Source organism: Thermobia domestica, chromosome 2 (genome assembly GCF_964235325.1).
Source record: "Thermobia domestica chromosome 2, izTheDome1.hap1.1, whole genome shotgun sequence".
Classification (NCBI taxonomy): domain Eukaryota; kingdom Metazoa; phylum Arthropoda; class Insecta; order Zygentoma; family Lepismatidae; genus Thermobia; species Thermobia domestica.
The window spans coordinates 76,421,296-76,447,568 of NC_137455.1; the positions used below are offsets into that span (position 1 = coordinate 76,421,296).

A 26,273-nucleotide genomic window follows, 5' to 3' on the forward strand; every position below is an offset into this window, starting at 1 on the left:
GTCATTGAATGTCAGACTTGGACTCATCGTCCTCATCCGCAGTATTTGCAGGAAGTGAGTTGTATGTACAGATGTGTTGTTCCATGTCTCCAGCCAGCTAGCAAGGTCTAATTGCTTCCATATGCCAAACCACATTGCTGCTGTCCTGTGAGCCAAAGTTGGACATACCAGATATTTAGGAAGGTGGTCATAATGTTCTGGCTGGTCAGTGTATCTTCATATCGGTGCTGTCCATTTTGCAATCGGAGCTCACTCGGGCACAGGCTCATTGCACTCAAAGTGACTCGCAACGCTCACTAATTTCAAAATGAGGCTCACGCTTACTCAGATTCACATTGCACATGAGCATATGGTATGGGGAGTTCTGGAGGGTCGAAATACTTCCTGAAATATTTTAGAACCTATTTATACAACAAGAATTAATAGTTTAGTACAATAAACCATTTTATTTATTTCTTGTTGTCGTTAATGACAAACTAATCGCTCACCATTACAATTTCCAATAAAACATATTCTTTATACTCATATATGTCTCCTACTATTGAATTTAAAATTCCAGACAGTTTTGTATAGTGTTTATTCAAATTTACTTTACTTTTTATCTATTTTTAGAATCATAGACGCTACTATGTAGAATTTTTGATTCTGTACTGCGCATTTGCCTTAGTGTACTGTAGGCATAATAACATTATGGATAACGTATGGCGCAGCTGAAATTAGAAAATCGACCAGCTTTGAGGAGTGTCAGCATGTTGATGATATTTTAATGTAAACAAATTCTCGGCATTCCAATATAGACAGTAAATTCAAATTCAGTGAATTTTGATTTGAAGAATATATGAGAATGTCGCTTAATTGGAATCAATATTGAGAAATTAGGAATTTCTTCTCGCCAGTGTCACAGGGAAAATATAGAAGCATCCGATCCAGAACCTGTCTGTCTATATCTATTATATAAAAGAGAACGCACAAATCCTTTGTTAGCTCATCACGCTAATACGGCTGAACCAATTTCTTTCATTTTTGGGGGGTTATTAGGATTTGGACCCTAGATGGTTTTTATCATATCACTTTAATTTTTAATTACCAGTGTCTTGAGATAATTGACCATTCAAGTGTCCATAACGTACAAATCCTTTGTTAGTTCATCATAGGTATAAAAATAAACGTATTTATATGCAACCCGCATGACCGTGTCACTCGGCGGGTTAACATAAATGACAGGCGCTATAATGTTAACATTTACTGCAATTTGAAAGCGAAAAAGTAAAAATTATCTAAGTAACAAAGTTTATTGCGTTCCGGGGTGACCGCAGCGAAGCGGGGTGAACGCTGCTAGTAGAATATAAAAATGAAATGACTATGTTTGTGACTGAATAACTCTTAAACCATCTAAGCGAACTCGATCAAATTTTCAACATAGATGAGGTTCGGGCCTGGAATGGTTCCTATCAATTCACTTTGACGGTGCAACTTAGGGGAGGGAAACGAAAAGGAGGAGGTATATAAAAATGATGGAAAATGACCGATATTAGTGTCAAATCCGTAGTTTTCGGACTCGTTGAGATGAACAGTGACATTTTCGATGCCATTTAAATACAAATTCAACACACTATAGTAATATTTAATTTTTTATTTATATAGAGTACTTATTTTCTGATGTTTCATTATATTTTCTTTGTTTGTATCGATTTGAGAACACTTAACAAAGCAAAGCGAGTAATTGACGCCAGTAATATTATAAAAGCATATCTAGATGGATATTCACTTTAAGGTGATAGCTTACAGAATATCATCTCGGAATGATTTGATTTGATTACTGCTGTGTCATGTAGCAAAGTACAAGGGAATTACAATGTTATTGAAGCCAATAAACAAAAAAAAATATATATATATTTATCTTTTTTAGAGCAGGTTTTCTCAACCTACTTTTTATCATTAACTCTTCCTCCCAGGCATGTAGCCAGGATTTCGTGAGGGGGGAGGGTTCCCTGACATGAAATACTGTGATCATCACACCAGGGGCTCGATCATTCTAAACTATTATACTGGAACATATATTGGTTCGTTTAGCCAGGATTTCCTAACAGGAAGGCGGGGGGGTTACATGAAATTTTGAATGCCCAGGAGCTCGATCAATCTAAACTACTTCACTATCAACATATATTGGTTTGTTAGGACGATAAAATGAAGATATGTTGGTAAGTATTTTAATAAACTATGAAGAAATCTCGAGTAACATAATAACAAAACGTGTTGAAAAAGATTTTACAATATTTACGTCCTCACTCTGTTCATTCAAATATAACAATTTTCCTTTCATTATGACCTCAACTATTATAAAAAGTACATACTCAATAAGGTCTTATAAAATATTTTCAATATCTGCGTTCCTTTCTCTGTTGAATCAAATGTTAACAGAACTTTCTTTCCACATAAATTTTTGTTTTTATTATTCCGTCAACTACTGTCTGTTCTAAATGACAAGTTAGAGAAGCAGTAGAAAATTGTTTTTAAAATAACATGTTTGATACTGCAAGGATGCGATAACGAAAAATTATGATAAAAAAATGTCCACGCTGTTGCACAACGGTACTATGCTTTCGGAAGCTTGAAAACTCCCTGACTAGTAGCAGAAATTCTGAGAATTCCGTAACTTTTCTAGAAATTCTGAGAATTACGTAATTTTTCTAGAAATTTCAAATTGCCTGACTCTTCCAGGATATCTCGCTTACCTCACTACCATGTATTGCAAGTAATAGAAATCTCCTCATAAGAAAGAGTAACTAAAAGCCTGTTGATTTTTTTTAACGCGATCCTTATTTTTCTCATTTCATTTTGTTTCTTCCTTCCTTATTTTTTTCATTTCTGGTTTCGAAGCCCGGACCCCCCCCTTTCTACGTGCCTGTTCCTCCCTAATATTTTTTTTCAGTGACTGTAATGATTTCTGGTTTGTAATTAGGGATGCGCTCGAGTCGAGTCGAGTCGAGATTTAAGCCTGTCTCGACTCGTCTCGAGAAAATGTTGTCTCGACTCGTGTCTCGACTCGAAAATATGGTGCTGTCTCGACTCGTGTCTCGACTCGACAGTCTCTGTCTCGACTCGACTCGAATTCGAGTCGAGACGTCTCGAAATTCGAGTCGAGACAAAATATACGGGTTAAAATATACACACACATCAGCCAGACCGTTATGACTACCTACTTAATTGTTAGTATGTCTACCTTTTGGCACGAATAACAACGGCAACGCGTCTTGGCATGGTCGCAATGTTCCTCGGTGGGTCGCTGGAGAGAGTTGGCACCACATATGCACACACAGGTCATCTAATTTCCGTAAATTCCGGGGAGGGGGTGATGCACCCTCACGTTACGTTCAATCACATCCCAGATGTGATCGATTGGGTTCAGATCCGGAGAGTTTGGGGACCAGCACATCACTTGGAACTCGCTCCTGTGTTCCTCGAACCACTCCATCACACTCCTGGCCTTGTGACATGGTGCATTATTTTGTCGAAAAATTCCACTACCGATGGAAAACATGGCCGTCATGAAGGGGGTGTACGTAGTCTGCAAGCAGCGTGCGACACATCGGCCGTCATGGTGCTTTGCTCGAGCTCCACTGGACACATGGATGCTCACCTGAATGTTCCCTAGATAATAATTAAGCCGCAGCCAGTTTGTCTCCGTCCCGCAGTACAGATGTCAAGGAGCTGTTCCCTTTGAACACGACGGATTCACACCCTCACATCGTCATGATGAAGAAGATATCGGGATTCATCAGACAATGAAACGCTCTGCCATTGTGACAAGGTCTAGTGGCGATGGTCACGTATTCATTTCAGTTATAGTTGCCGATGTCGTGGTGTTAACATTCGCCATCGTTAGGAGTGTTCGGTGCACTGTGTATTCAGACTAGTGTTGTGAAGGCCTGTGATAAACACGGAAATTTTGGGTAAAAAAACAGTTTTTTTTACTGTTTTCCCGAGCTGAGGAAAAAACGGAAAATTTGGGTATGATCAGAATCATCATTCTTGTTAATCACAGAATCATTTTAGTTAATATGTTAAATCAAACATATATTTCATAGAGATATCTTCATTGTTCTTTGTAAAATTCCGGAAATTTTGAAACCATTAGAAAAAATCATTTGTTCGGAAATATTGGCAAAAACAGGAAAATGTAGTTTAAAAACTATTTGTTGGCCTGATGGTAGTGATCTTACTTGCTGTAACATGTCTGCAACATATACAGTGGGAAGTGGAAAATCCGAGCTAATTGGGACCACAGGTATTCGGATTTTCGAAAATGACCAAGAAAATATCTTTTAGGCTTACATATACTGTACGGTATGTTCTTCTATCGATACAGTGGTTATTCAGTACATACAGTAATTACAATACCGCACGTAAGGCTACTTACATTTAATGTTTCTGAAGAACTTGCTTGTACTCTAAGTCACACTTAAAACTTATAGGCCTAAGAAAAAATAAAAATAAAAATACATGACAAACAATTACATATAAATGAACTTTTGTAAAAACACTGACTTCACAACGTCGATGGACACGCTATTGTTTGTTTATCGCTAGCGTTAAGACAAAATATAAAAACCTTCTAGGGACCGCGTTCGGATTTTTGACGTTAGAATTATCGACGTCCTAGTGTATATACAATGTTTTCGCTAACGGAAAAATACTTAGAGCAACAGGTTTTAATTCTACTTTACACACATATACCGCACAAGTGAGTAAATTTGAGCAGCGAGAAATATATTAAATGAAACTTCCGTTAGTTATTACAGACTAGCAGAATATCCGTTCTTCGCACGGGGAGAATACGTTTCATTTTTGGACACAAAGGGCACCAAAACTGTCACCAATGAACTTGTGGAGCCCCAAAACTATGAATTTGACATTCATATCGATAATTTTCAATTATCTTTACATGTCACCATCCTCCTTAGAGTACTAATGGGGCTGAATTTGTGGATTTAAACGGCATCTTCTGTTCATTTCAGCGAGTATGGATTCGAGGCCATTTTCGATCATGTATATATATATATATATATATATATATACAGAGGCGGATCCAAGGGGGCTATAGCCTCCACCTTCACACTCAAGTATACACTGCATAAAATGGGCTTCAATCCTGCTTTACACTGGATAAAACTGCAAACTATGGTTTAGCCCCTCCCTTGATCATATCCTGGATCCGCCACTATATATATATATATATATATATATATATATATATATATATATATATATATATATATATATATATATATATACTGTATATAATGCTCAAAAAATTAGGGGTTCAGCTGAAATATCACACAAGACCTTAAGATAGTGTATGAATAAGCTTGTGTTTGACTCATATTATCATACAAGAAGGAATGCTTTAAGATACACTAGAAAAATGGGGCACATACTGGTGTTGGGGCCAGTGTTGGGAAGTAACGTAACGCAAGTAACGCGTTACTTGTAACGCGTTACTTTTTAAGTAACGTTTCCTAGTAACGCGTTACATTTTTTCCAAAGTAACTGTAACGGTAACGCGTTACAAATTTTTAAGTAACGTACCTAGTTTCCGTTACTTTTTTCGCGTTACATTTCGGATGAGTAACTACAATATATGTATATTATTTTTCGGAAACAAACGTTTCTTTCCTGTAAGTGAATTTCTCTGAATGGAGCAATGGAGCATGAACGATGTCACTGACCGACAGTCAGTCACCGGCACTCAAAGAATCAGATAAGATCATAGTACCACTTGCTGTTTTTGGAAGATGAGGACAGCCTCAGGGAAATCACGTGTACTGATTGCAAGCACCTGGAAAGTTTTGTCATAGATTTTGACAGCTTCAATCCATTCACTGAGTGAACTACGAGTGCAATTGTACCGATAGTCTATTTTACTTTGATTGGTGTTGTTTTTATAAAGATGGAGAACGAAAATATTTTATCGTTCGAACATTTGAAAGATACTTCTTCTTAAAAGCTCAAGATGATGGTGGACAGAATTTAAAAGTAAAGTGGTGCCCCGGCGGGAAATTTTGTCAACAACTAGGGTGCCATAATTTAACGATATAGAGTAAGGGGTTAATATGAATAAACTGTGTTCTGATGAGCAGGCTTACTTTATTACTAGAAAATAGTTTGTTCATGGTTTGTAATATTGGAGTTCTTTCAGATCAGTTTGCGGATCCTAGAGTACCATGGATTATAGAGTTTGGAACAACTAGCTTTAAAAAGCATGTATCGATTTTAGAATTACTGGCAAGTTTTGATTCACCTTTAGTTAATGTTTTCTCATTTTATTAGTGTAGTGTAATGTTTCTCAATATTCTGTATTTTCAATATTACATAACAACATTGTTATTATTATATAATTAGTTTAGCAAAAGAATAATAAGCAATCATTTTTTCTAACGCATATTGATGGACAAGAGTCGAGCTAAAACTCGACTGAGATTCAAGTCGAGTTTTGAGTTGAGTCGAAGGTAATATTGTCGAGTCTTATTCCTAGCCGACTCACTGTTTTTGGCGTCGTTTCGAGTCGAGTTGAGTTTGATAAATGGTTCGCTCATTTTAAATCGTTTTGAAATCATGGCCTGATTACACTGGAAAGCGAAAGCTATGAGAAATGTAAGCTAAGCAGTAATATGGAATACTTTTAGTGTTGCTCACGAGGGGAAACACTGGTCGCATCTATTCTCGTCTCAATATCGAGACCACAAGAAATTATTTTATAACAAGCTCAGCTCGGCTTGGCTCAACTGAGCCAATGGCTCGAGCCGGCTTGATTGGGGTGAACCATCGGCTCGAGCTGGCTTGGTTGGGAGAGCCATTTGCTCGGTTCGGCTCATCTGGGCCGAAGGCTCTAGCCTACTCGGTTGGGTGAGCTGTTGACTCGGCTCACTTCTCGGTTCGGGTCGATAGTGAATGAGCTGTGAGCCGAGCTGCTGACAATTCTAAACCTGGGCCGAGCAGTTTTGAAGATATTTGGCCAGTGCCCTATAACTTTTAACAATGTTTGGCTCGAGCCCGAATACTCAATCTAGACCCTCAACCCAAATTCAGAAGCTCGTGAACGTCCTTGACTCCTAGACTTCACGACTACCGAAGTTGGCAATCAAATAGCTTTTTAGTATTCAAATACAAACTGCCTACCTTTCATGTTTAAACACAGTGTTGTTATAATTAATAATAATAATAATAATAATAATAATAATAATAATAATAATAATAATAATAATAGTTGTAGTAGTAGTAGTAGTAGTATCATTGATAACCTATATTGTCTATGCAAGATACTTAAAGAGAGTACTTGAAACTACACACCAGATTTGGCTCGATACCACTTGAAACTCGACCCGAATTCGAGTCGAGTTGGAGGAAATTTTTCGAGCCGAGTTCTCAAAGGTGTCTGTTTCTAGTCGAATCGAGTTTCAAAGAAAACTCGCCCATACTACAGTGACCAGATTCTAACAAACGAAAAGTAGGACACAAGTATAATAGTATATGGTAGCTTACTGCGTTGGCAATACGCATATCCTATTTCATTTAATGTTAACTTTAAGTTAATCAACATTTTTTAAAAAAGAAGAAGCACTTAACAAAAATATTCCAGGAATTCAACACACCTCCAAATGCTTTGACGAGTGACAAAATGGTTTATTTTTTATGAACATACAGTGAAACTTCGTGTTGGGCTAAAAAAAATGATTTTCGAAGCGTGGTATTATTTTAAGAAATGAGAGAAAATTTAGACCGGCACAAGGGAACTTCTACAGGTACTTAACTTGATCACCACTAACATAAGTTGAAAAATAAACTTTTCCTACCTTACCGATATCTCAACAAGCCCTTCTCAGTAAAAACAATGTATTGTAAAAAAAAAAAAAATTGTTTGTTGATTGTTCTCCATCCTTAGTCTTTTGAGGAGTGTTAAAAAACACAGCGGTTCATCTTTCAGGAAAAGAGTGCATTTGATTCAAAATGTTGTGAATAAAGAATGAAACATTAAGATATTGCAAATAAATTAACTCTGGACATTTCGCAGAACATTTAAAAGAATAATATTTCTCGATTTTCTAGGCGTCTTCGCAACACGCAGGAGAGCTTTTTGAAAAACAGTACTGTACTGCGAAAATCAGTACGTCTGATCACCGTAGCCCATCCCTATGAGTAACGCAGTATGGAATTTAGTCAATGTTACATGATATGAAAATATTCATATAGCTGTCAAGTAAAAATTTACATAAAGCAATTCAGAACGTGCAATAATAATAATAATAATAATAATAATAATAATAATAATAATAATAATAATAATAATAATAATAATAATAATAATAATAATAATAATAATAATAATAATAATAATAATGTAGCGGTAGTAATAGTAGTACGGAAAATTGAAGTAATAAGATTTTTTCACATATTCAAAGTTTCGGACCTAAAAGTAACGCGTTAGTAACGCGTTACTTTCGAAGTAAAGTAACAGTTACTTTTTTGGGGCAAGTAACGCATTAGTAACGCGTTACATTTTAAGAGAAAGTAAAGTAACTTGTAACGCGTTACATTTTTACAAGTAACTTACCCAACACTGGTTGGGGCACGGAAAACCTTGCTCACATGGCTCATGACACAAGTGGGTTATGTGTGCACCTCTCGAACTGCTCACAAACAGGCAAGGCAACAACACTGATTGTTCCTTAATATGTCATATGATCACTTCGAATAGCCAACAGGGCCTCGCACCTGCGTGGCATGGATTCAATCAGATTATCGATGAGTTCTTGGGGGATGTTGTGCCACTCATCCAGAAGAGCGACTTCCAGCTCTGGAATAGTTGTTGGATTTACTGGCCTAGCAGCAATTCGTCTGCCAAGCATTATCCAGACATGCTCAATTGGAACGAGACCCGGAGAGCATGCTGGCCACTTCATCCGAGCGATACCCACAGCATCCAGCATCTCATCCACTAACCGAGCTATGTGAGGACGAGTATTGTCATCCATAAAAAGGAACGAATCACCAATGGCACCAGCATAAGGAAGAACAAGAGTTTTCGTGATCTCATCCCTATATCTGAGAGCCGTCAAAGAGCCATTTCGGATGATGTGGAGCTCAGTACGCCCACCAATGCTGATTCCTGCCTACACCATCAGTACACCACCATGATACTGGGATGTTTCTCGCACAAACATGGGATTGTGTCGTGTTCCACACTCTCTCCAGATGAGAACACGTCGATTATCAGGCTCTACACTGAATTGAAACTCGTCAGAGAACAAAACATTGCCCCATTCATTGCGTCTCCACCCACGATGTTCCTCCGCCTACGCTCTTCGATCATGCAGTTAATGGGACACACACCATAGGCCTACGTGCGTAGAGACCACCTTCTCGAAGGCGATTGCGGACCGTTTGAGTAGATACTGTGCGTCCTGTTGTTGTTCGGAAGGCTCGCGGCAGCAGAGTTGTATTCTGACGCCGGTTTCGACGGGCTGTTAACAAGAGATAACGATCGTCTCTGGCTTTGGTTGCTAGTGGACGGCCCTGTCCTTGTCTTCTTTGAACACTTCCAGTTGTTTGAAATCGATTCCACAATCGGGAAATCACACTCTGTGCCACTCCTATGGCATGTGCCACCTCCCGCCATGACTGACGAGCTTCCAACCTTATTGAGGGCCGCGGTGGCTCAGTGGTAGAGCGTTCACCTTTGGTGCTTGGGGTCCCGGGTTCGATTCCAGCCCCTGCCAAGTGAACTTTGTGGTGTACAAACACCGTGTGCGTGGGTTTCCTCGGGGTTCTCCCGTTTCCTCCCACTTTCTTCATTCCACCCTTTCACTCATATCTCATCATCACCATCTCCTTTAGCCTAACTGGCATAACCGTGGGACGCAAAACTTAAAGATTTTTCCCTGCCCGCATACAATTATAGCTTAATTTGCAAATCATCGCAAATGGAAGTGTCACCATCGATATTAGTGACCGCGAAAACTATGGATTTGACACTAATGTCGGTGATTTTGGATTACTTTTACATGTCTCGGTATCCGACCCCCCCCCCCTCCTCCGGTGACCACCGGCCCGAATAGGGTGAATTTGTAAGTTAATGTGATCAGAGTTTCACCATTGATTTCAGCGACCGCGAAAACTGAATTCGACAGTAATATCGGCCATTTTCTACCTCTTTTACATGTCCCTGTAAGCGCACCCTGAGACCCCCTGGTTCGAATTTAAAAAAAAAAAAGATTCGTCTTGATCTGGGGCCTGGGCCAGGGTACCCCTGACTAAAATTTGGTAACTCTCGGTCCACTCGTCTGGTTCCCAGGCTGCATACAGACAGACAAACACAAACAAACTATTTATTTTATTTATATTAGACTAGATAGATTCTTGCAAATTATGCCAGATTTTCATATTGTCTTTCCGAACTAATTTTAAAGACCCGCTCCTACTTATCTTTATACATATACACAGTATATCTATATTTATATCTATCTATATCTATATATGTATATAACAAACGCAGGAATTACACCCTAAATAACGCTCCTGGAGGACCCCTTTCTCAAAAAAATTGCTGGGGAAACACTTGTAGAAACTTCAGTTTTCGTGCCAGACGATTACCGAGACCTGGTGAAAAAAAAAAAAAAAACTCCTTTAGCGATCGAATTAAAAAAATAGTTCTACTCAGGTTAGTATTCACTGAGAATATTGTTATAAAATTTAAATTTTATGGGTAAATCAGTAGACTTTGAATACATCCACATCGTATCCACTGAGTTGCGAAATTGTGTACCTCCAGATATGGGCGGTCGAAGAAAATTTTCTAGGACATCTTCAATGTTTGCTATATTAGTCTTGCATTTAATGTGCATGGTTTGTTATATTACGTATACGTGAGCCAGGGAGGTTCATTCTTATCAAACACGGAGATTATGAAGGAGCAGATCTACTGTACAAAATATAATAAAAACATCTCTTTCGGATTTCTATCATCCCGCAGTCCAACCTCGAGACGGAAACATAAGAGATGGCTTTTTGTTTTTAAACAAGATAACGTGCCTAGCGAATGCTTTACATTGTGAAGATTGTATTAGTGAAAATTAAACGAATATAATTTTACAACTTAATATACATATCACTAAATGTTGAGCTCCCCGTTGCTATATGATTAGCGTATGCGCCTTTCTCGAACAAGGTTTGATTCATGGTAGGAGCTCATGTGTTTCAAATCCGACGTTAAACTGTACGTTCACGTCTTGTAGAGCTTTGCTCCTGAAAACGACGCTAAACTATAATCTAATTTAATATTACTAAATATTAAAAAATAATGACTTACCAAGGTGACGTCAATTTGGCAGTCATCAAATCCATTTTATACTTTCACTTAATCCAGTGGATATTAATATAACAATTGCAAGACACACGCGCATATAAATACTCAGAAACAAGTACATACACTCGTACACATACACAAATATGAACCCTTCAAATCTTAAACACAAACAAACTATTTGCTGAGCAAAACAATATATTCACATAAAAAACTACATGCGTGTTACAGTTTCGCCAACTAACATTTTGGCTTCATCAGACACTATCTTTTTTTTTTTTTTTCAGCAGCCAATCCCCTTCAAGTATTCTAATTTGTATTACCCTATACCGAGGCTTCCTGTCTGTTGTAAATTACACACACATAAAAAGGACGATTTTAGCACAACTAATCTAAACTAACAAATAATTGACATAAATAATTAAATAATTATATAAATATATGTAAATAAATAAATAAAAAATACACATAAATAAATAAATATATAAATAATTAAACAGATAAACATACAATTACGCATATGCTTAAAAAGACGACACACACATACAGTATATACACATACACTATAGAACCACATATATATATATATATATATATATATATATATATATATATATATAAATATACCATTACATATAAACATATATAAACACACGTATAGATATAACTAATATAGACTAATATATACATAAACACGTGTGAGACAATCAATCAATATATATATATATATATATATATATATATATATATATATATATATATATATATATATATATATATATATATATATATATATACAACAACCATAATAGATTTGTGTATTCCGAATCTTATATTTTAAGCTTTTTTAACAACCTATTCCACTGTTGGTCGATGATCAGTCCTGAGTTCCAGTTCATAGCTTTATTACCCTCCATTTCTATAAACCGTGCCTCCTTCCATTTCCTAACTATGCTTCTTTCTTCCTCGCTTAGAATTTTCACTTCATTCCAATTAACTGAATGTCCCGTGTCCCTTACGTGTTTGTAGACCGCATTTTTGCTCCTTTCTAGCCTAACGTCATCCTTATGTTGTCTTATACGCTCTCTTAGTCTCTTTCCAGTTTCCCCAATATAACACATATCACACTCGCCGCACTGAATTTTATAAATAACTCCTTTTTTCTCCATTATTACCCCTTGTTCTTCTTCTGTCTTCTTCCTTCTTTTTTCCCTTATTACTTGCAGAAGCCTCTTACTCCCTTTTCTGTAAGTTGAGATGCCCCCCATCTTCTTAAGCATTCTTTTAATGATTTCTGTTTCTTCTCCCAAACTTTCTATCCCCCACCACGTTTTTCTTCTTTCTTCTATTCCTCCTTCACTCTGCTCTCCTTCTCGGCTTCTTTCTTCTTTTTCTTCGTTTTTCTTCTCCCATCTCCTTCTGTATTTTAGCCTCTTTCTATCGTATCCATTATTCTCCAGCTGCTTATGGAATGACTGTATAGTCTGTTCCGCCTTGTCTCTTTCACTGTTTATTTGCTTAATTCTATTCTCCATGTTAAGGATGAAATTCCTCTTGGTCGAGTAATCTACATCACTTCTGGCGTGGCAATAGTTTCCCGACGCGCAACTTTTTTGATACCATTCTGTGTATATCACTCCTTGTTTCCTCCTTTTTCTCATATCCAGGAAAACTATAGCCTCTTCCTTTTCTACCTCTAGCTCCAGTTGTATGCCTTTCTCTAGATCCTCAATTTCTTTTACAAACTTTTCCAATTGCCTTACAGTTCCTTTCCAAATCCCCAAGCAATCGTCCACATATCTAGCAAAAAACACTAATCTGTCACTTCCTTTCATCCTTACTTTCTTCTCCCAGTCGTTCATAGTAATTTCTGCTAGCACTGGACTCAGCTTGGAACCTATGCTTAGTCCTTCCTTGATTTTCACTAACTTATCACCTATAACACAATAACTGTTATTCCATATAGTCTTCAGGGCCTCCTTCAGTCCTTCTCCGCTCCAACCATTGATCTTCCTGTCCTTCATCAATTCAGTGATGACTTTAACAATGCTGTTTCTTCTTAGACTTGGAAACATAGCCTTCACATCAACACTGAACATGATTGTTTTAGCTTTGCTCTGTCCTACTTCCTCCAACCTTCTTCTTAACTCAACCGAGTTTTTCACACTGCTACTGTCTTGTTGCCTCCTTAACATTTCCACAACCTTCTTTAACTCCTCCTCCAATGGTTCAAATATATTTCCTCGGCAATCTAATACTGGTCTCAGTTTTACCTCCTCCTTATGGACTTTTGGAAAACCTTTCATTACCGGTATCCTGCCTTCTTTATTAAGACCTCTTTCAAAACCTGCTTTTGTTAGTGATACTAAAACTTTTTCTTTAATTTCCTCACACACAGATCTTTCACCTATCACCTCGTAAGTATCATCACAGATCTCATTCAATTTTTCTTTGTACCATTGTTTTTCCATCACTACAATCGCACCACCTTTGTCCGCTTGTTGCACACATATGTCTTTTCGCTTCTTTATATCCTTCAACACACTGTACTCATGTTTTGAAAGGTTTCCCTTTGGCTTCTTTATGCTCCTTTCCACAATTACCTTAGCCTTTCTCCTTATCTTGTCCCTTATCTGATAGTGTCTGATGAAGCCAAAATGTTAGTTGGCGAAACTGTAACACGCATGTAGTTTTTTATGTGAATATATTGTTTTGCTCAGCAAATAGTTTGTTTGTGTTTAAGTATATACAAAGCAAAGCTTCTACTTATGGATAATATTACCTTCAAATCTATTTACATGTGGTGGACTGCGCTGCATCAAGCATTGTTATCTTCATCATCATCTTCTCATGTATCTGCATTATTTGATTCATCCACAGATTTGTTATTTGTACGCATCATTCATTTTTGCATTTTCGGGAGGGTTCAGGATTCTTTCTTCATTTCTGTATTGGAAAGAGAATCAGAGGAGGAAGGGGGAATTTATACTTTAAGAATGGATAATATTTTAAGAAATATATACAAAACATGCCGCTTCCGACGCAGCACTGAAGCATTTCTTTTAGCGGCCATACCCCCTCCCCTCTCAAGTTGTAAAGTGAGAAGGGACTGAAACATCCCAGACACTCAGGGTTCAGTTGACAATAATAAAACTATGGGTAAGTAAACATCTTGTACAGAGTCACGTTTTGCTTATTTTTGAACATTTCTGTGAATTCAACAATACAACAGCAGAAATACTAACTGGTTTTATTACTCCAACCATCGCTTTAACTAAGGGATAATTCCCAATGGTCAGTGAGCCATCTAAATGTTCGTTCTTTTTCTGTTCTCCAGAGGAAAGAATGAGATTTTGCCAAGATGCTAAAGTCAAGATGTTATATGCTAAATGGGAGTGAATTATGCTAGATATGGCTTCACTAGCGAGCTTCGATATCTACAGAACTTTCTGCCAAAGCATAAAAAAAAAAAAAAAAAAAAAAAAATAGCACAATAGTTTCGATAACATATGTGTGGTCCTTCGTTAGGCTACACATCTGGTAAGAAGCTCATCCCAAAGAGTAGTTTGGACAAAATATTTGTAGCCGGCTTGTATAGATAATTGAATTCATATATTCAAGTATCCATTTACTGAATGTCCATATCGTGTATGCATGCATTTGCATGCATTATTTAATAAGTAAATAAAGTACATACACAATTAATTATGTCAGTGATAAACGGTGTTTATTGAAAAAAACCCTCTCCAAACAATGAAGATTAATCTTAGACTTGAGAAATGGTTATCCTTCGTTTTCATTATCATTTGGCCATGAAACAAACGTCTGACAGATATACAACCCCTGTATACAACTATGTGGTGTTGGGATATATAACTCGTAGGGTATGATGCTTTACTTTTTCAGAAATTTCAGTACTTCTAGTGAAATGAAATCTTTAGTTTTACGTCCCACGATTATAGCGGTTAGGCTAAAGGAGACGGTGATGATGAGAAATGAATGAAATGGTGGAATGAAGAAAGTGGAAGGAAACGGGAGAACCCCGAGAAAACCCACGAGCATGGTGTTTGTCCACCACAAAGTCCACACGGCGCGATTTGGGATCGAACCAGGGACCCCATGCACAGGAAATGAACGCCCTACCACTGAGTCACCGCGCCCCCACAGTACTTCTTGTGTACCCCTATAAATGTAATAAAGAACTAATGGCCATGTTTTTTTAATATAAAAATATTCAATTAGAACTGGACAATTTACATAAAATTTGGAATCGACAAATGAAAACGGCACTTGTGGGTTCGAGATCTCATTGTTGAAAGGATTGGAGACAAACATATAAACTTTTCTGTGAGGAGAAACATATACGCGTAAATCTAGTATTTTAATATATAGATAATAATTGGAATAGTTTTATTTTCGAGTGCTATTTTTTAATATTCGCAATATTGAAATTTTTGAACTTAAATTTTTCGCGTGTTTGAAAAAAAAAAAGAGATATCATTACTAGTAAAATTAACCTAATACAAACATATTTATTTTTCAATTTTTCCGGAAAATCGAAAAAAACGCTTTAAAAAAAATGGTTCAAAATTTCCGGAAATTTGACAACACTAGTTCAGACACACTTGTACTTTTCCCAGCATTAAACTCTGATCTTAGTTCTGACGCAGTTCGCCGCCTGTTCTGTTTTACCAGTCTGCCCAGCCTACGACGTTCGACATCTGTAATGAGGTGGGGCACACAACCCGTCGACATTTGGACGTCTTTTCCCCTTGGTTTCGCCACTTGCTGAAGACAATCACCATAGCACTCCTTGAACACCTGACAAGTCCTGCAGTTTCCGAAATTCTCGTGCCGAGTGTTTCTGATCGAGCACTTTCTTCAAAATAATATTAAAAATTATAGAAAAATTTTCGAGACATTCGAGTCGAGTCGAGATTTTTACCAGCTGTCTCGACTCGACTCGAGTCTCGACTCGAAAATTCGAGTCGAGAAATGCGTTTGTCTCGACTCGTCTCGAATTTTACAAAGTGTGTCTCGACTCGAATCTCGACTCGAATTCGAGTCGAGTCGAGTCGAGATTCGAGACATGTCTCGACTCGAGCGCATCCCTATTTGTAATAAGATTTTTTATTATTATTACTGCCCAGTGGCGTATTTAAGAGGAATTTCGGGTAAGCCCCCCCCCGAAATTTTATTTATTATTTCAAAGAAATTAAATATCTTTCAGAATTTTCATATTTCCATGAGTAAAGTTTGCAAAGCGCCTCCCGAAACAAAATCGTAAATACGCCACTGTTACTACCTATCTCTTATAATTGTACATGTGTGTAGCTTTCATTTTAAACTGTATTTTAATATGCAGCTTTTATTTTATTTCATTTTATCTTGTATTTCAACAGTGGAGTATTTAGGGGGAGGGCTTCCGGGCTTAAGCCCCCCCAAAACCTTACTTACTATAGTAAAGTATATGAAATATCTTGCAGAACTGTCACATTTTCAGGCATAGCCCCCCCGAAAGTTAGCAAAGCCCCCTCCGAAACAAAATCGTAAATACGTCACTGTATTTCAATATGCAGTTTTCCTCCAGTTCCACTCCTCTTTTATTTCGATTCCTTTCTAAAAAAAAAAAAAAAAAAGTCCTTACTAGTTTAAAATTTTGTTTTAATATGTATTGCTGTATTGACACTAAGTATGGAAATAAAAATATTTCTATCAAAATGAGACATTCAAAATAATCGTTAAAAATATTTTTTTTCCGCTACTAGATCCTTTTCACCTCCCTTTGTGGATCCTCTAGGGCTCCCGATCCCCAGGTTGACAAACCCTGCTTTATAATAATAATAAGAAGAAGAAGAAGAGAAAACACACAAAATATATAGTTAATTGAACTGTTTACTCGGAACTAATTGAACAAAGGCCATGTTAATTGATGCTAATATTGTTCTTGTTAGTTACCTGGTGTTTGTGAACACTTTACCATATATGTAGGTCTTCAGAAGCATATATGTATATGGAGCTCATTCATTTTTGTACTTGTGCAACCTGGATTGATTGGCTATCTCTACTTCCTGTTCCTAAAAACATTTGGTTATCAAATTATTTGTTATCAAATACACGTAGCACTGACACTTATATGATTTAGGATTCGGATTACCTTGACATCCTGCACCTATGGTCTTTTAAGTCCATCAAGTGTAAGAGTTTATGTCCCTCGGCAATCACATCATCCAGATAAGTCTAAAAGAAAAAAAGAAATAGTAGGGGAAGGAAGGAAAAGATCTGGCATCTCTATGTACGCGTAAGATATTACCCTGGCATTTGAATGGAGGAAAACCCAGAAAAAAAAAAACTATACTCTGGATGAATGAGCTGAAAAGTCTTTTGCAACTTTTCGGCCGAGTATTTCTACCCTGGAATCATAATTCAGATCGTTCACACGAAAGAAGAGAGCGTTAGTGGCTACGCTACGCGAGGCCACAGATAAATAAAATATAGATAAGGCAGTGAGTATAGCTGTAGATTCTGGAGTGCGTAAAATACGTGACCCCTCCTTTTTTTTAAATAGGGGTCTTGATCTGTAATTTATTCTAGTTAACAATAGTTACGAATAGATACAATACTTTTGTCGATTTGGGAATAAGTTACTACTGGTATGCTCTTATGTACAGACGTATTATATGCAGGGTATTCGTAAACAACACCAAAAAGCTTTGGAAAACGAATCCTGAAATGAAAACCTATATATATATATATATATATATATATATATATATATATATATATATATATATATATATATATATACATATACTAGCCTTTGGTTAGCTGTCGGCTTGGGGCCCCGCATGTCTTACGTATCAGCCTTTGCACCAACAGTGAATTTCATGCATTTGCTCTTCATATTTATTAAATTTGTCAAGCTGGGGGCTTCGCCCCCACACCCTCGCCTTTGCTCGGCCTATGGCGTCGTATCTCTCAAACTCACAATTCTACCGAATTTCTAGTTTATTTTCCTATTTCAACTATCTAAAATATAAGATTTTGTATCGCAAGGAAACACCCATTCAAATAGCATGGGAATTTCTTCATCCCTCTTTAGATCCCTAAAAAATTAAAAATATTTACTTTTGGCAATTTTTCTGTCGATTAGTCCTGGAAGACTACTATCATGCCAAATTTCTTCATTCTAATCCTGCCAGAAGTGCCTAAACATTTTGAAGTGTAGAAGACGTCCCACATAAGTAACTTGGGAAAAATTTTTAAGTTCCCCATAAAACCACTCTACGGTTTTAAATTTTTATTTCTGATGATTTACTTAGGTATCGCTAATTAAAACGTACAAGCATACCGAATTTCAAGTTTTTGTTCCAATTCTAAGTACCTAAAACATCAGATTATAGGTTAAAAAAAAAACTGCCCATTTAAATAACATGGGGAAATTCTTCATCCCCTCTTTAGACCCCCTAAAAATTAAAAATATTCACTTTTGGCAATTTTCCTGTGGGTTTGTTTCGGAAAGCTGCAATCATTCGAAATTTAATCATTGTGGTCCTACAGGAAATGCTCAATAATTTATGTTAGCTCATGTAGTTTTATATATAGTTAAGACTAGAAATATTCACTTTAGGTGATTTGTCTGTGAGTTAGTTCCGGAAGATTACAAACATTCCAAATTTTATTGCTGTAATCATACCGAAAGTTCCTAATAATTATAAGATGTAGAAGGTGTTACATTTAAATAACATGGGAAAGATATTTCAGTTCCCCATAAAACCCCACTACACTTGGGAATTTTTTATTCTGTTTTAATTTATTTAGATAATACTATCAAAACTTTAAAATGTACCAAATTTCAATTTTTAATTCCAGTTGCAATAACCTAAAATATATTTTATATCCAGAAAAAGACCCATTTAAATAACAGTCATATTTTATCTCCTCTTTTTACTTCCTGGAAATGTAAAATAAATATATTTTAATAATTCTCTAATTGTCTTCATTACTAAAAACAGAAGCATGCAAAATTACAACTTTGCTCGTTAATTGGAAGTACTCATGATTTTATATCAGTTCAGGTACCTTTGTATATTATTGATATGGTGATAATTTTTTTCAACGGTTTTATATTTGAGATCCGTTGCATGCAAACTGGAAGTTATCTGCGTGGTTTAGTTTCTTACGTACTTTCTGTATGAAACAAAGAAATGTATATAGGTGGTCAGGATATCACATACAGATGGATGCACGAAATATAACTGAGGTATATAAAATACTAATCTGTGGAAGATTGTTAGATGTCAGACATCTTGCTGCGGCATGATATAATATTTAAGTGGAAAAAATGTCAGTATGTACGTAGCACATGAATAACATATACTCCGTACAGATTTTCGTAGTAAACATGTGGATTCCGTATATTTGTACAACATATCGCTGTTCGGACAGTGGATTTTCTCAGTGTATTGCGGTTCATATTCCATCTTAAACTGCAGGTCCATGCAGTGGTGATATTCAGCCGGTTCGATAGAACCGGTTGTTAAAATACATGTATTTCGAGTTTGCAGAATCGTTTGTTATAGTCAGACGTAATAGTAAATTTAGTCAGTTATACCCAGGAACAGTAAATTTTACTTCAACTATCTTTGTTTTTTGAAATTCTTACAGCTACAGGTTAAACACGATTTCTCAGAATATATATATCCAGAATGGATACTTAAATATGTCATTTCGAAGCTACAGCCCGCAGAAACTTGGTTGAAGCGATAAAGTGGAGGACCATAACTTAACAATGAACGAACGTATACACTTATTTCGATATGTGTATATTATACTATTATACTATGCATATTATTATATAATATACACTTAGTTCAATCCTAGACTCTATTAATATACCAGTGGATGTGAAGCAGGGTAGCGACAAGGCCTCGAAGCACAGAAAGACATTTAAAAAATGTTACGGACATCCAAAGCCGAAAGAATGAGGAAGTCCGGACGGAGTGACGCAGGTAAAACAGAAGTATATTGCTTAAAAAGTTACGACATTTTGAATGGGTTCGGATGCGGCCAGTGCGCCTCTGTACGACACCCATTCACTAGTTTTTCTCTTGATATTAAACACTCTGGTATAGGACAGACATCCTTCATCGATACAGCACTTGAAACCCATTTTTAGACTTTCCTCATTATACAGTCTGAATTTAGGTCCCTGCAATATTAACAATAGAGTCTAGTGGTATCATGGAATGTTACTCGCACAAAACTGTAGAAATCAACTTGTCTGTTACGCAATTAACGCGAAAAAGGACAATTAATAAGGATATTATTACTGTTTTATCACAAGTTATTCATTTGTTTAAAATTCTGAATTTCTAACAGAAAATCTCACGACACTCAAGTTGGAAAGCTCTGCACTTAAACTATCAAGCCTAAATTAATCTATTATCACAAATGCTAAAATTACAACATCATTCCGGGAACTTTTTGACTATCTGTCGAATCATTAATCATATACAGTAGAGCGTCGATTATCCGAACGTCGGTCAACCGAACGACCGCTTAACCGAACTGTGTACTCGCTCGCACCTGTTACTCTCTCACCCTACCGTCCATCATCCCCCTCACTCCCAAACCAAGTTTCCCACAGTAGTCGCCGCACTGAGCCACCGCTGGCGGAACATTGCTTCTAATGGGGCCTTCATAAGGCGCTGCTGACCGGCCAAGCCGCCAGTCGCTGTGTTTCAACAATCAACACACTTCTTTTTGGCAAATAAACATGTACAGTTCGATTATCCGAACAAACCAGTTTTCCGAACACCCATGTCCCCCAATTACTTCGGATAATCGACGCTCTACTGTACTGTATCTCCTTCAGCCTACAGATACACAAGTGATGAAATCATTCGTTTACAAGTACCTTGGACGATCGTGGAAGATGAGCAAAATAAAAAGTGGGTCCCGCATGAACTGACCGCCGCGAACAGACTCTAGCGGCTGAACAGTTGTTCATCCTTGCTGAGTAGAAAGAAAAGGTGTCCAATTTTGGACCGTATTTTAATGTGTGATGAAAAGTAGGTGATGTATGATAACAAAAAACGCTCCTACCATTAGTTGCTACCCAATGACCTAATGCCTCTGTCTGCTAAACCCAATATTCATCAGCGCAAGGTAATACTGTATATATGGTTAACTACTGCTCGGATAGTGCATTTTAAGTTTTTGGAACGGGTAAGACCATCATAAAAGATGTTTACTCAACACAACTGCAAACGGTAGCTACAAAACTCACCCCAAAAGAAGCAATACTCGTGAACAGAGAAGGGGCTCTGTACCAACAAGACAATGCAAAACTTCACACAGCAAGGATGACCTTGAAAGTAATCTCGTCACTTAAGTGGGAGCTTTTACCTCACCCTACTTACTACCCAGACGTCGCTCCATCAGATTTTTATCTCTTTTTTGACCATGAGCAAAGCGCAATCGATAGTTCAAAACTCGGGAAGAAGTTGAAAATACAGTAGCGCAGTTTTATAAGTCGCAGGACACACATTTCTAGAAAAATGACATCTATAGACTTATTCGTAGATGGGAAAAGGTTGTAGAAGGGGGTGGAGGTTATTTTCCTGAATAAATATTGTGTAAACCTTTTGTGTGCGCTTGTTTTCTTTTCAATGCTCAAACGGCATGAACTTTTTTGGCCACCTGGTAGTTGTTTGACTGCGGGTAATGAATGCGACATTGTAAATACTAAGAAAGAGGCAAATGGATATATTTTTTTTCCAAACTCAAGGTCTGTAAAGAATTCAATAATTTTACAGTACATTGATGTCAATAATTGTAATATTACCTGATTTGATTTATTATAAATACACAAATGAGTTATAATAATATTATAATATCTACAATTTACATTTCACTAGAGAAAGTAAAAAGACGATCCCATTCAAGGTAGTCACGATAAGCGTTTTGGCGTGATACGTCACGATTCTTAAGTCAATAGGTTAAACACTCCACTCCCTTATTCTAGTTTTATTTTTTAAGACTATATAAAATCTTGAATAAAAACATTGATTCTGCAAGCGAAAAATTTCATACATCCTACCATGTTATACGAAGCGAGAAATCTTATAAACTTTCCACTGGAATCAAAACTGGCTTTTTTTTTTTAAATTTTTTTTAAGAAGCAGGTTTAAGATCCCGAGAAAGGGAGATGACCAAGTTCACTCGTAGAAATGACCTTTCACCTGATTGACCTTGGTAATAATAAGTTTCCCTTCCTTTCTTGTTTAATCTCCATGAAAGCTTCAATACCACTTTCGTTCACGCACTTTCTGCGTAACACGAGAAAAAGAGTTGAAAAGAAATTACTTTCTCTATGAACATGGTCATCACTTAAAAGTAAAAAATGTTTTTACGCCGCCGGTTTCTTTAATTATATTTCTTGTAGTATTTATATGCATGTTGTGCAAATACGATGTAATGTCTACTACTTCGAAGTTGAGTAAGGTCAGATGTAACAAAATCAGTTGTTTATTTCCGTTACTTTATTTAGATTGTTTAGTTGCATCTATGCAACCTTTTTTCCTACCTTGTTTTCCACAATTCAAATCAAGATTTTTTTTTACAATATTAGTGCAATAAATTTACAAAAACGATTATAGATAGTACCCAAGTAGACCTCTTTCGTAACTAAATGGTTATATCATTCTCTTTCGTAGAGAGAACCTGGGCTCGATCCTTAGTGATATTATATTTTATTTGGATTCTACGTGTACATCTTATAGTTCCAGTGATTAAAAACGACTGTTAAACTTTTTCTTTTAAATGTAGCCAATTAACACGTTTTAAAGCAAAGGTAGTCTGATGTTCAATTCTTTGTTGTAGACCGAGACTTCTCTTACATCGGAGAAGAGAATTCTACCACTGAGCCATCTTGACCTCTCAAAATATTGTAGAAAAAGAATACAGAATGGTCCTCTGATTTCTTGATGTGTGCTCATGGTTAACATTTCTTAGCTTCGTAATTGAGAAAATGAAATCTTTCCGCTTTACGTTCCATGGTTACGCTGTGTAAGCTAAAGGAGAGGATGATGATGAGAAATGAATGAAATGGTGCAATAAAGAAAGTGTGAGAAAAAGGGAAAACTCCGAGAAAATTTACGCACACGGTTTTTGTCTACCACAAAGCTCGCTTGGCGCGAACTGGGGACAAGAGTTGAACGCTCTGAGCCACCGAACCGCCACTTAGGATTAGTGTGCTGAGCCAGGGCGTCCCTAGAGATCCATTGTGGCTATATGGTTATCTTACGCACCATACCACAAAGTCCAATTGATGTGAGCTGGGATCGAACCAGCCAGGGTATAGAGATACAAGACTATGTATAGACATATGAACTCTGTATAATTGTATGCATATAAAGCTCCTGTTTCCTTTAAATATTTATTTCTTGTTTCTTTATAAGCTAATTTTCCATTGGAAGCAACAAATAAATATGGATATACATTTTGAAACAAAATAGTCTAGGAATTACTGTATAAGTATATTGTAATGTCCCTCGTGATGTAATGTCCCAGTTTTACAATATTATTAGAAATATCATCGCAGCATTGAATGATAACACAGAAAGAAATGTAGAAAGCCCGTATGGATGGCCGCGGAGCTCGAATTCAGAACCTTCGCCAATCGCTCATCTTTCATCCGCTCTTTTTTTTTTCTCTACATCCTGCTTTTAATTTAGAAACGTTACTTTAACTATCAACGTATAATACAAAACGCTATACAGAAGAAAAGAGAAAAGAAAGAAAGAAGACAGACAGATAATTAAAATTTAAGAGCTAATCATAATTTTAGTTTATTATATATTTCACTAACCATAGTGTGTATTACTATCCTCTTATTGGTACCATACTGAAAGGTTTGATGGGATATTTTAATATCAGTTTCACTTTAACAAGTGGCATATTATTGAGCTTGTTATTGTTAACCGCGATTGGCATATGTTTTGGCGCCATAAAAAAATTTTTAATCGATTTTCTTGGAAACTGTGCATGAGGATTTATCCTCATACATGCCTTTCAGTGTTCGTAGTTTGAGGGAATTTTCCCTAATCTAGGGAAATTTTCGTAGGTAAATTTAGCAAAAAGGGAATTCTCCGATAAAACGTGAAAATCCAGGGAAATTTTCGTGCCAACTGATTGCTCAATATAAATGCTCCTATTTTTCTTTGTTCTTCAGAAATAAACCAACACAATAGCAATAGTTTGTGTACCTATTCAAAACAGCATAATTTGCACTCACTGTTGGCTGAGTGTATTTATGTGATTTTTTGTGTAAAAAAATGAAGGAAAAGTGAAAAATAGAAGCAGAAAGCAAATAAATAAAACAAATATGGTTGGCACTTCCTTTACCACAGTTAAATTAATTTTAAGACATAATTTCTGTCAGGAATTGGACACTGAAAAAGCTAGGGAAAATTTCATAAGAAAAGGGAAAATTTCAAGCAGTTGAAGAAATTTTGAGTGAAAAAGGGAAATTTTCTTAAAGAAACCTACGAACACTCATGCAATTTTGTTCTGCTCAATGAGATTTATCAATAAATACTTCTCACTTTTGAACAACATATAAGAATAATGTGGTAGAATTTTATCATCATGCATATTGCAATATTTATGAACAATATATCACGATTTCCTCAATCATTTCCACTTGAATAATGTAAGCTTTATTTATAATCACATAAATCACACATGGTGTATAGAGTGTATTTTGGAAATGTTGCTTTGTCTGGATATAAGATATGCATTTCGTCAATGTGACTACATAGCATAATGGCCAATCTTGCTTTTTTCAAATTCTTAATATGTTCTTCCACAAGGTGCAAAGGTGTGAAGAAATGTCAATACTAATACGTGATTATGTAATACATAATAGAGCATATGAAGAGTCTTTTATAAATGATATCTGGCCCAACTCAATTTGATGATTTGAATTGCATGCTGCACCACTTGTCTGCACTTTCACCTACGCAATAGTCTGATCAGAAATTCAGCAACGAATAGATATCCGTGGGAATTTCATTTTTCAATGGAGTTAAACGAACAAGAGAGGATTTAAACTGTTCTTAGATTCCTAACTCAACGAAAGCTTAAATTCATTTAATATCGCGAAATTGGAACCAAGATAGTACTTCAACAACATGTATGTTATTTTTATTTCAATTGAAAAACATTACTTAATCTTAGATTACAAATTTGTCTAGTAACATATAAACATGGATAAAATAAAAGCTAATAAAATGTTTCGTATTGTACTCTAAGGTACAGAAACATGAGCATTACACAAACGCGATGGAAACAAAAAAAGACTGAAGGCTTTATAAATGTGAGTTTAGGAAAGAATGGAGAGAATTAGTAGGATCGAACAGAAAGTGAATCAGGAAGTGTTTTAAAATAGTAGGGGAGAAAAGAACAATTTCAGATATAATTGAAAAGCGGAAGAAAACTGGTTTTGACATTAGCTGAGAAAGAATTGTATCGTAAGAAACATGCTAGAAGGTATGGTGGCAGGAAAAATATGGACGGGCGAAAAGTCTTGAGCTAATGGGTGATATTGAAACAGAGAAATCGTACGTGAAGATGAAGAGATTATCTGTTCATGAAAGCTTGTCAGTTTGCGGTAAGTGACCTGCCAAATAATGGCAGAATACATAAGATGATAATGATGATGCAAAGACTTTTAAAATATGTTAAAACAATGTTTGCAAAGAGTATAATAATGCAGTAATCGACGATAGATAAAAATACGTCTCCATTTGTACTATTTCACTTATGAAAACAATCTAGTTCTATCATTTTTGCTTGAAAATATAGGAAGAATTATTTTACAATTACTTATCGTCTTTTCGGGTGCAGA

At 36.3% G+C, this 26,273-nt stretch overlaps 1 protein-coding gene across 1 annotated transcript in view; it reads right to left on the reverse strand.

Annotated features, from left to right (window-relative positions):
• The window catches only part of LOC145679082 (uncharacterized), a 48,695-nt gene extending 34,865 nt beyond the window's left edge, over positions 1-13,830 (reverse strand). The window contains exon 1 of the mRNA XM_081749678.1: positions 12,689-13,830. Within this exon, the coding sequence (XP_081605804.1) occupies positions 12,689-13,830 (1,142 nt within the window). The remainder of the gene's footprint in view (positions 1-12,688) is intronic.
• Positions 13,831-26,273: the final 12,443 nt, after the last annotated feature.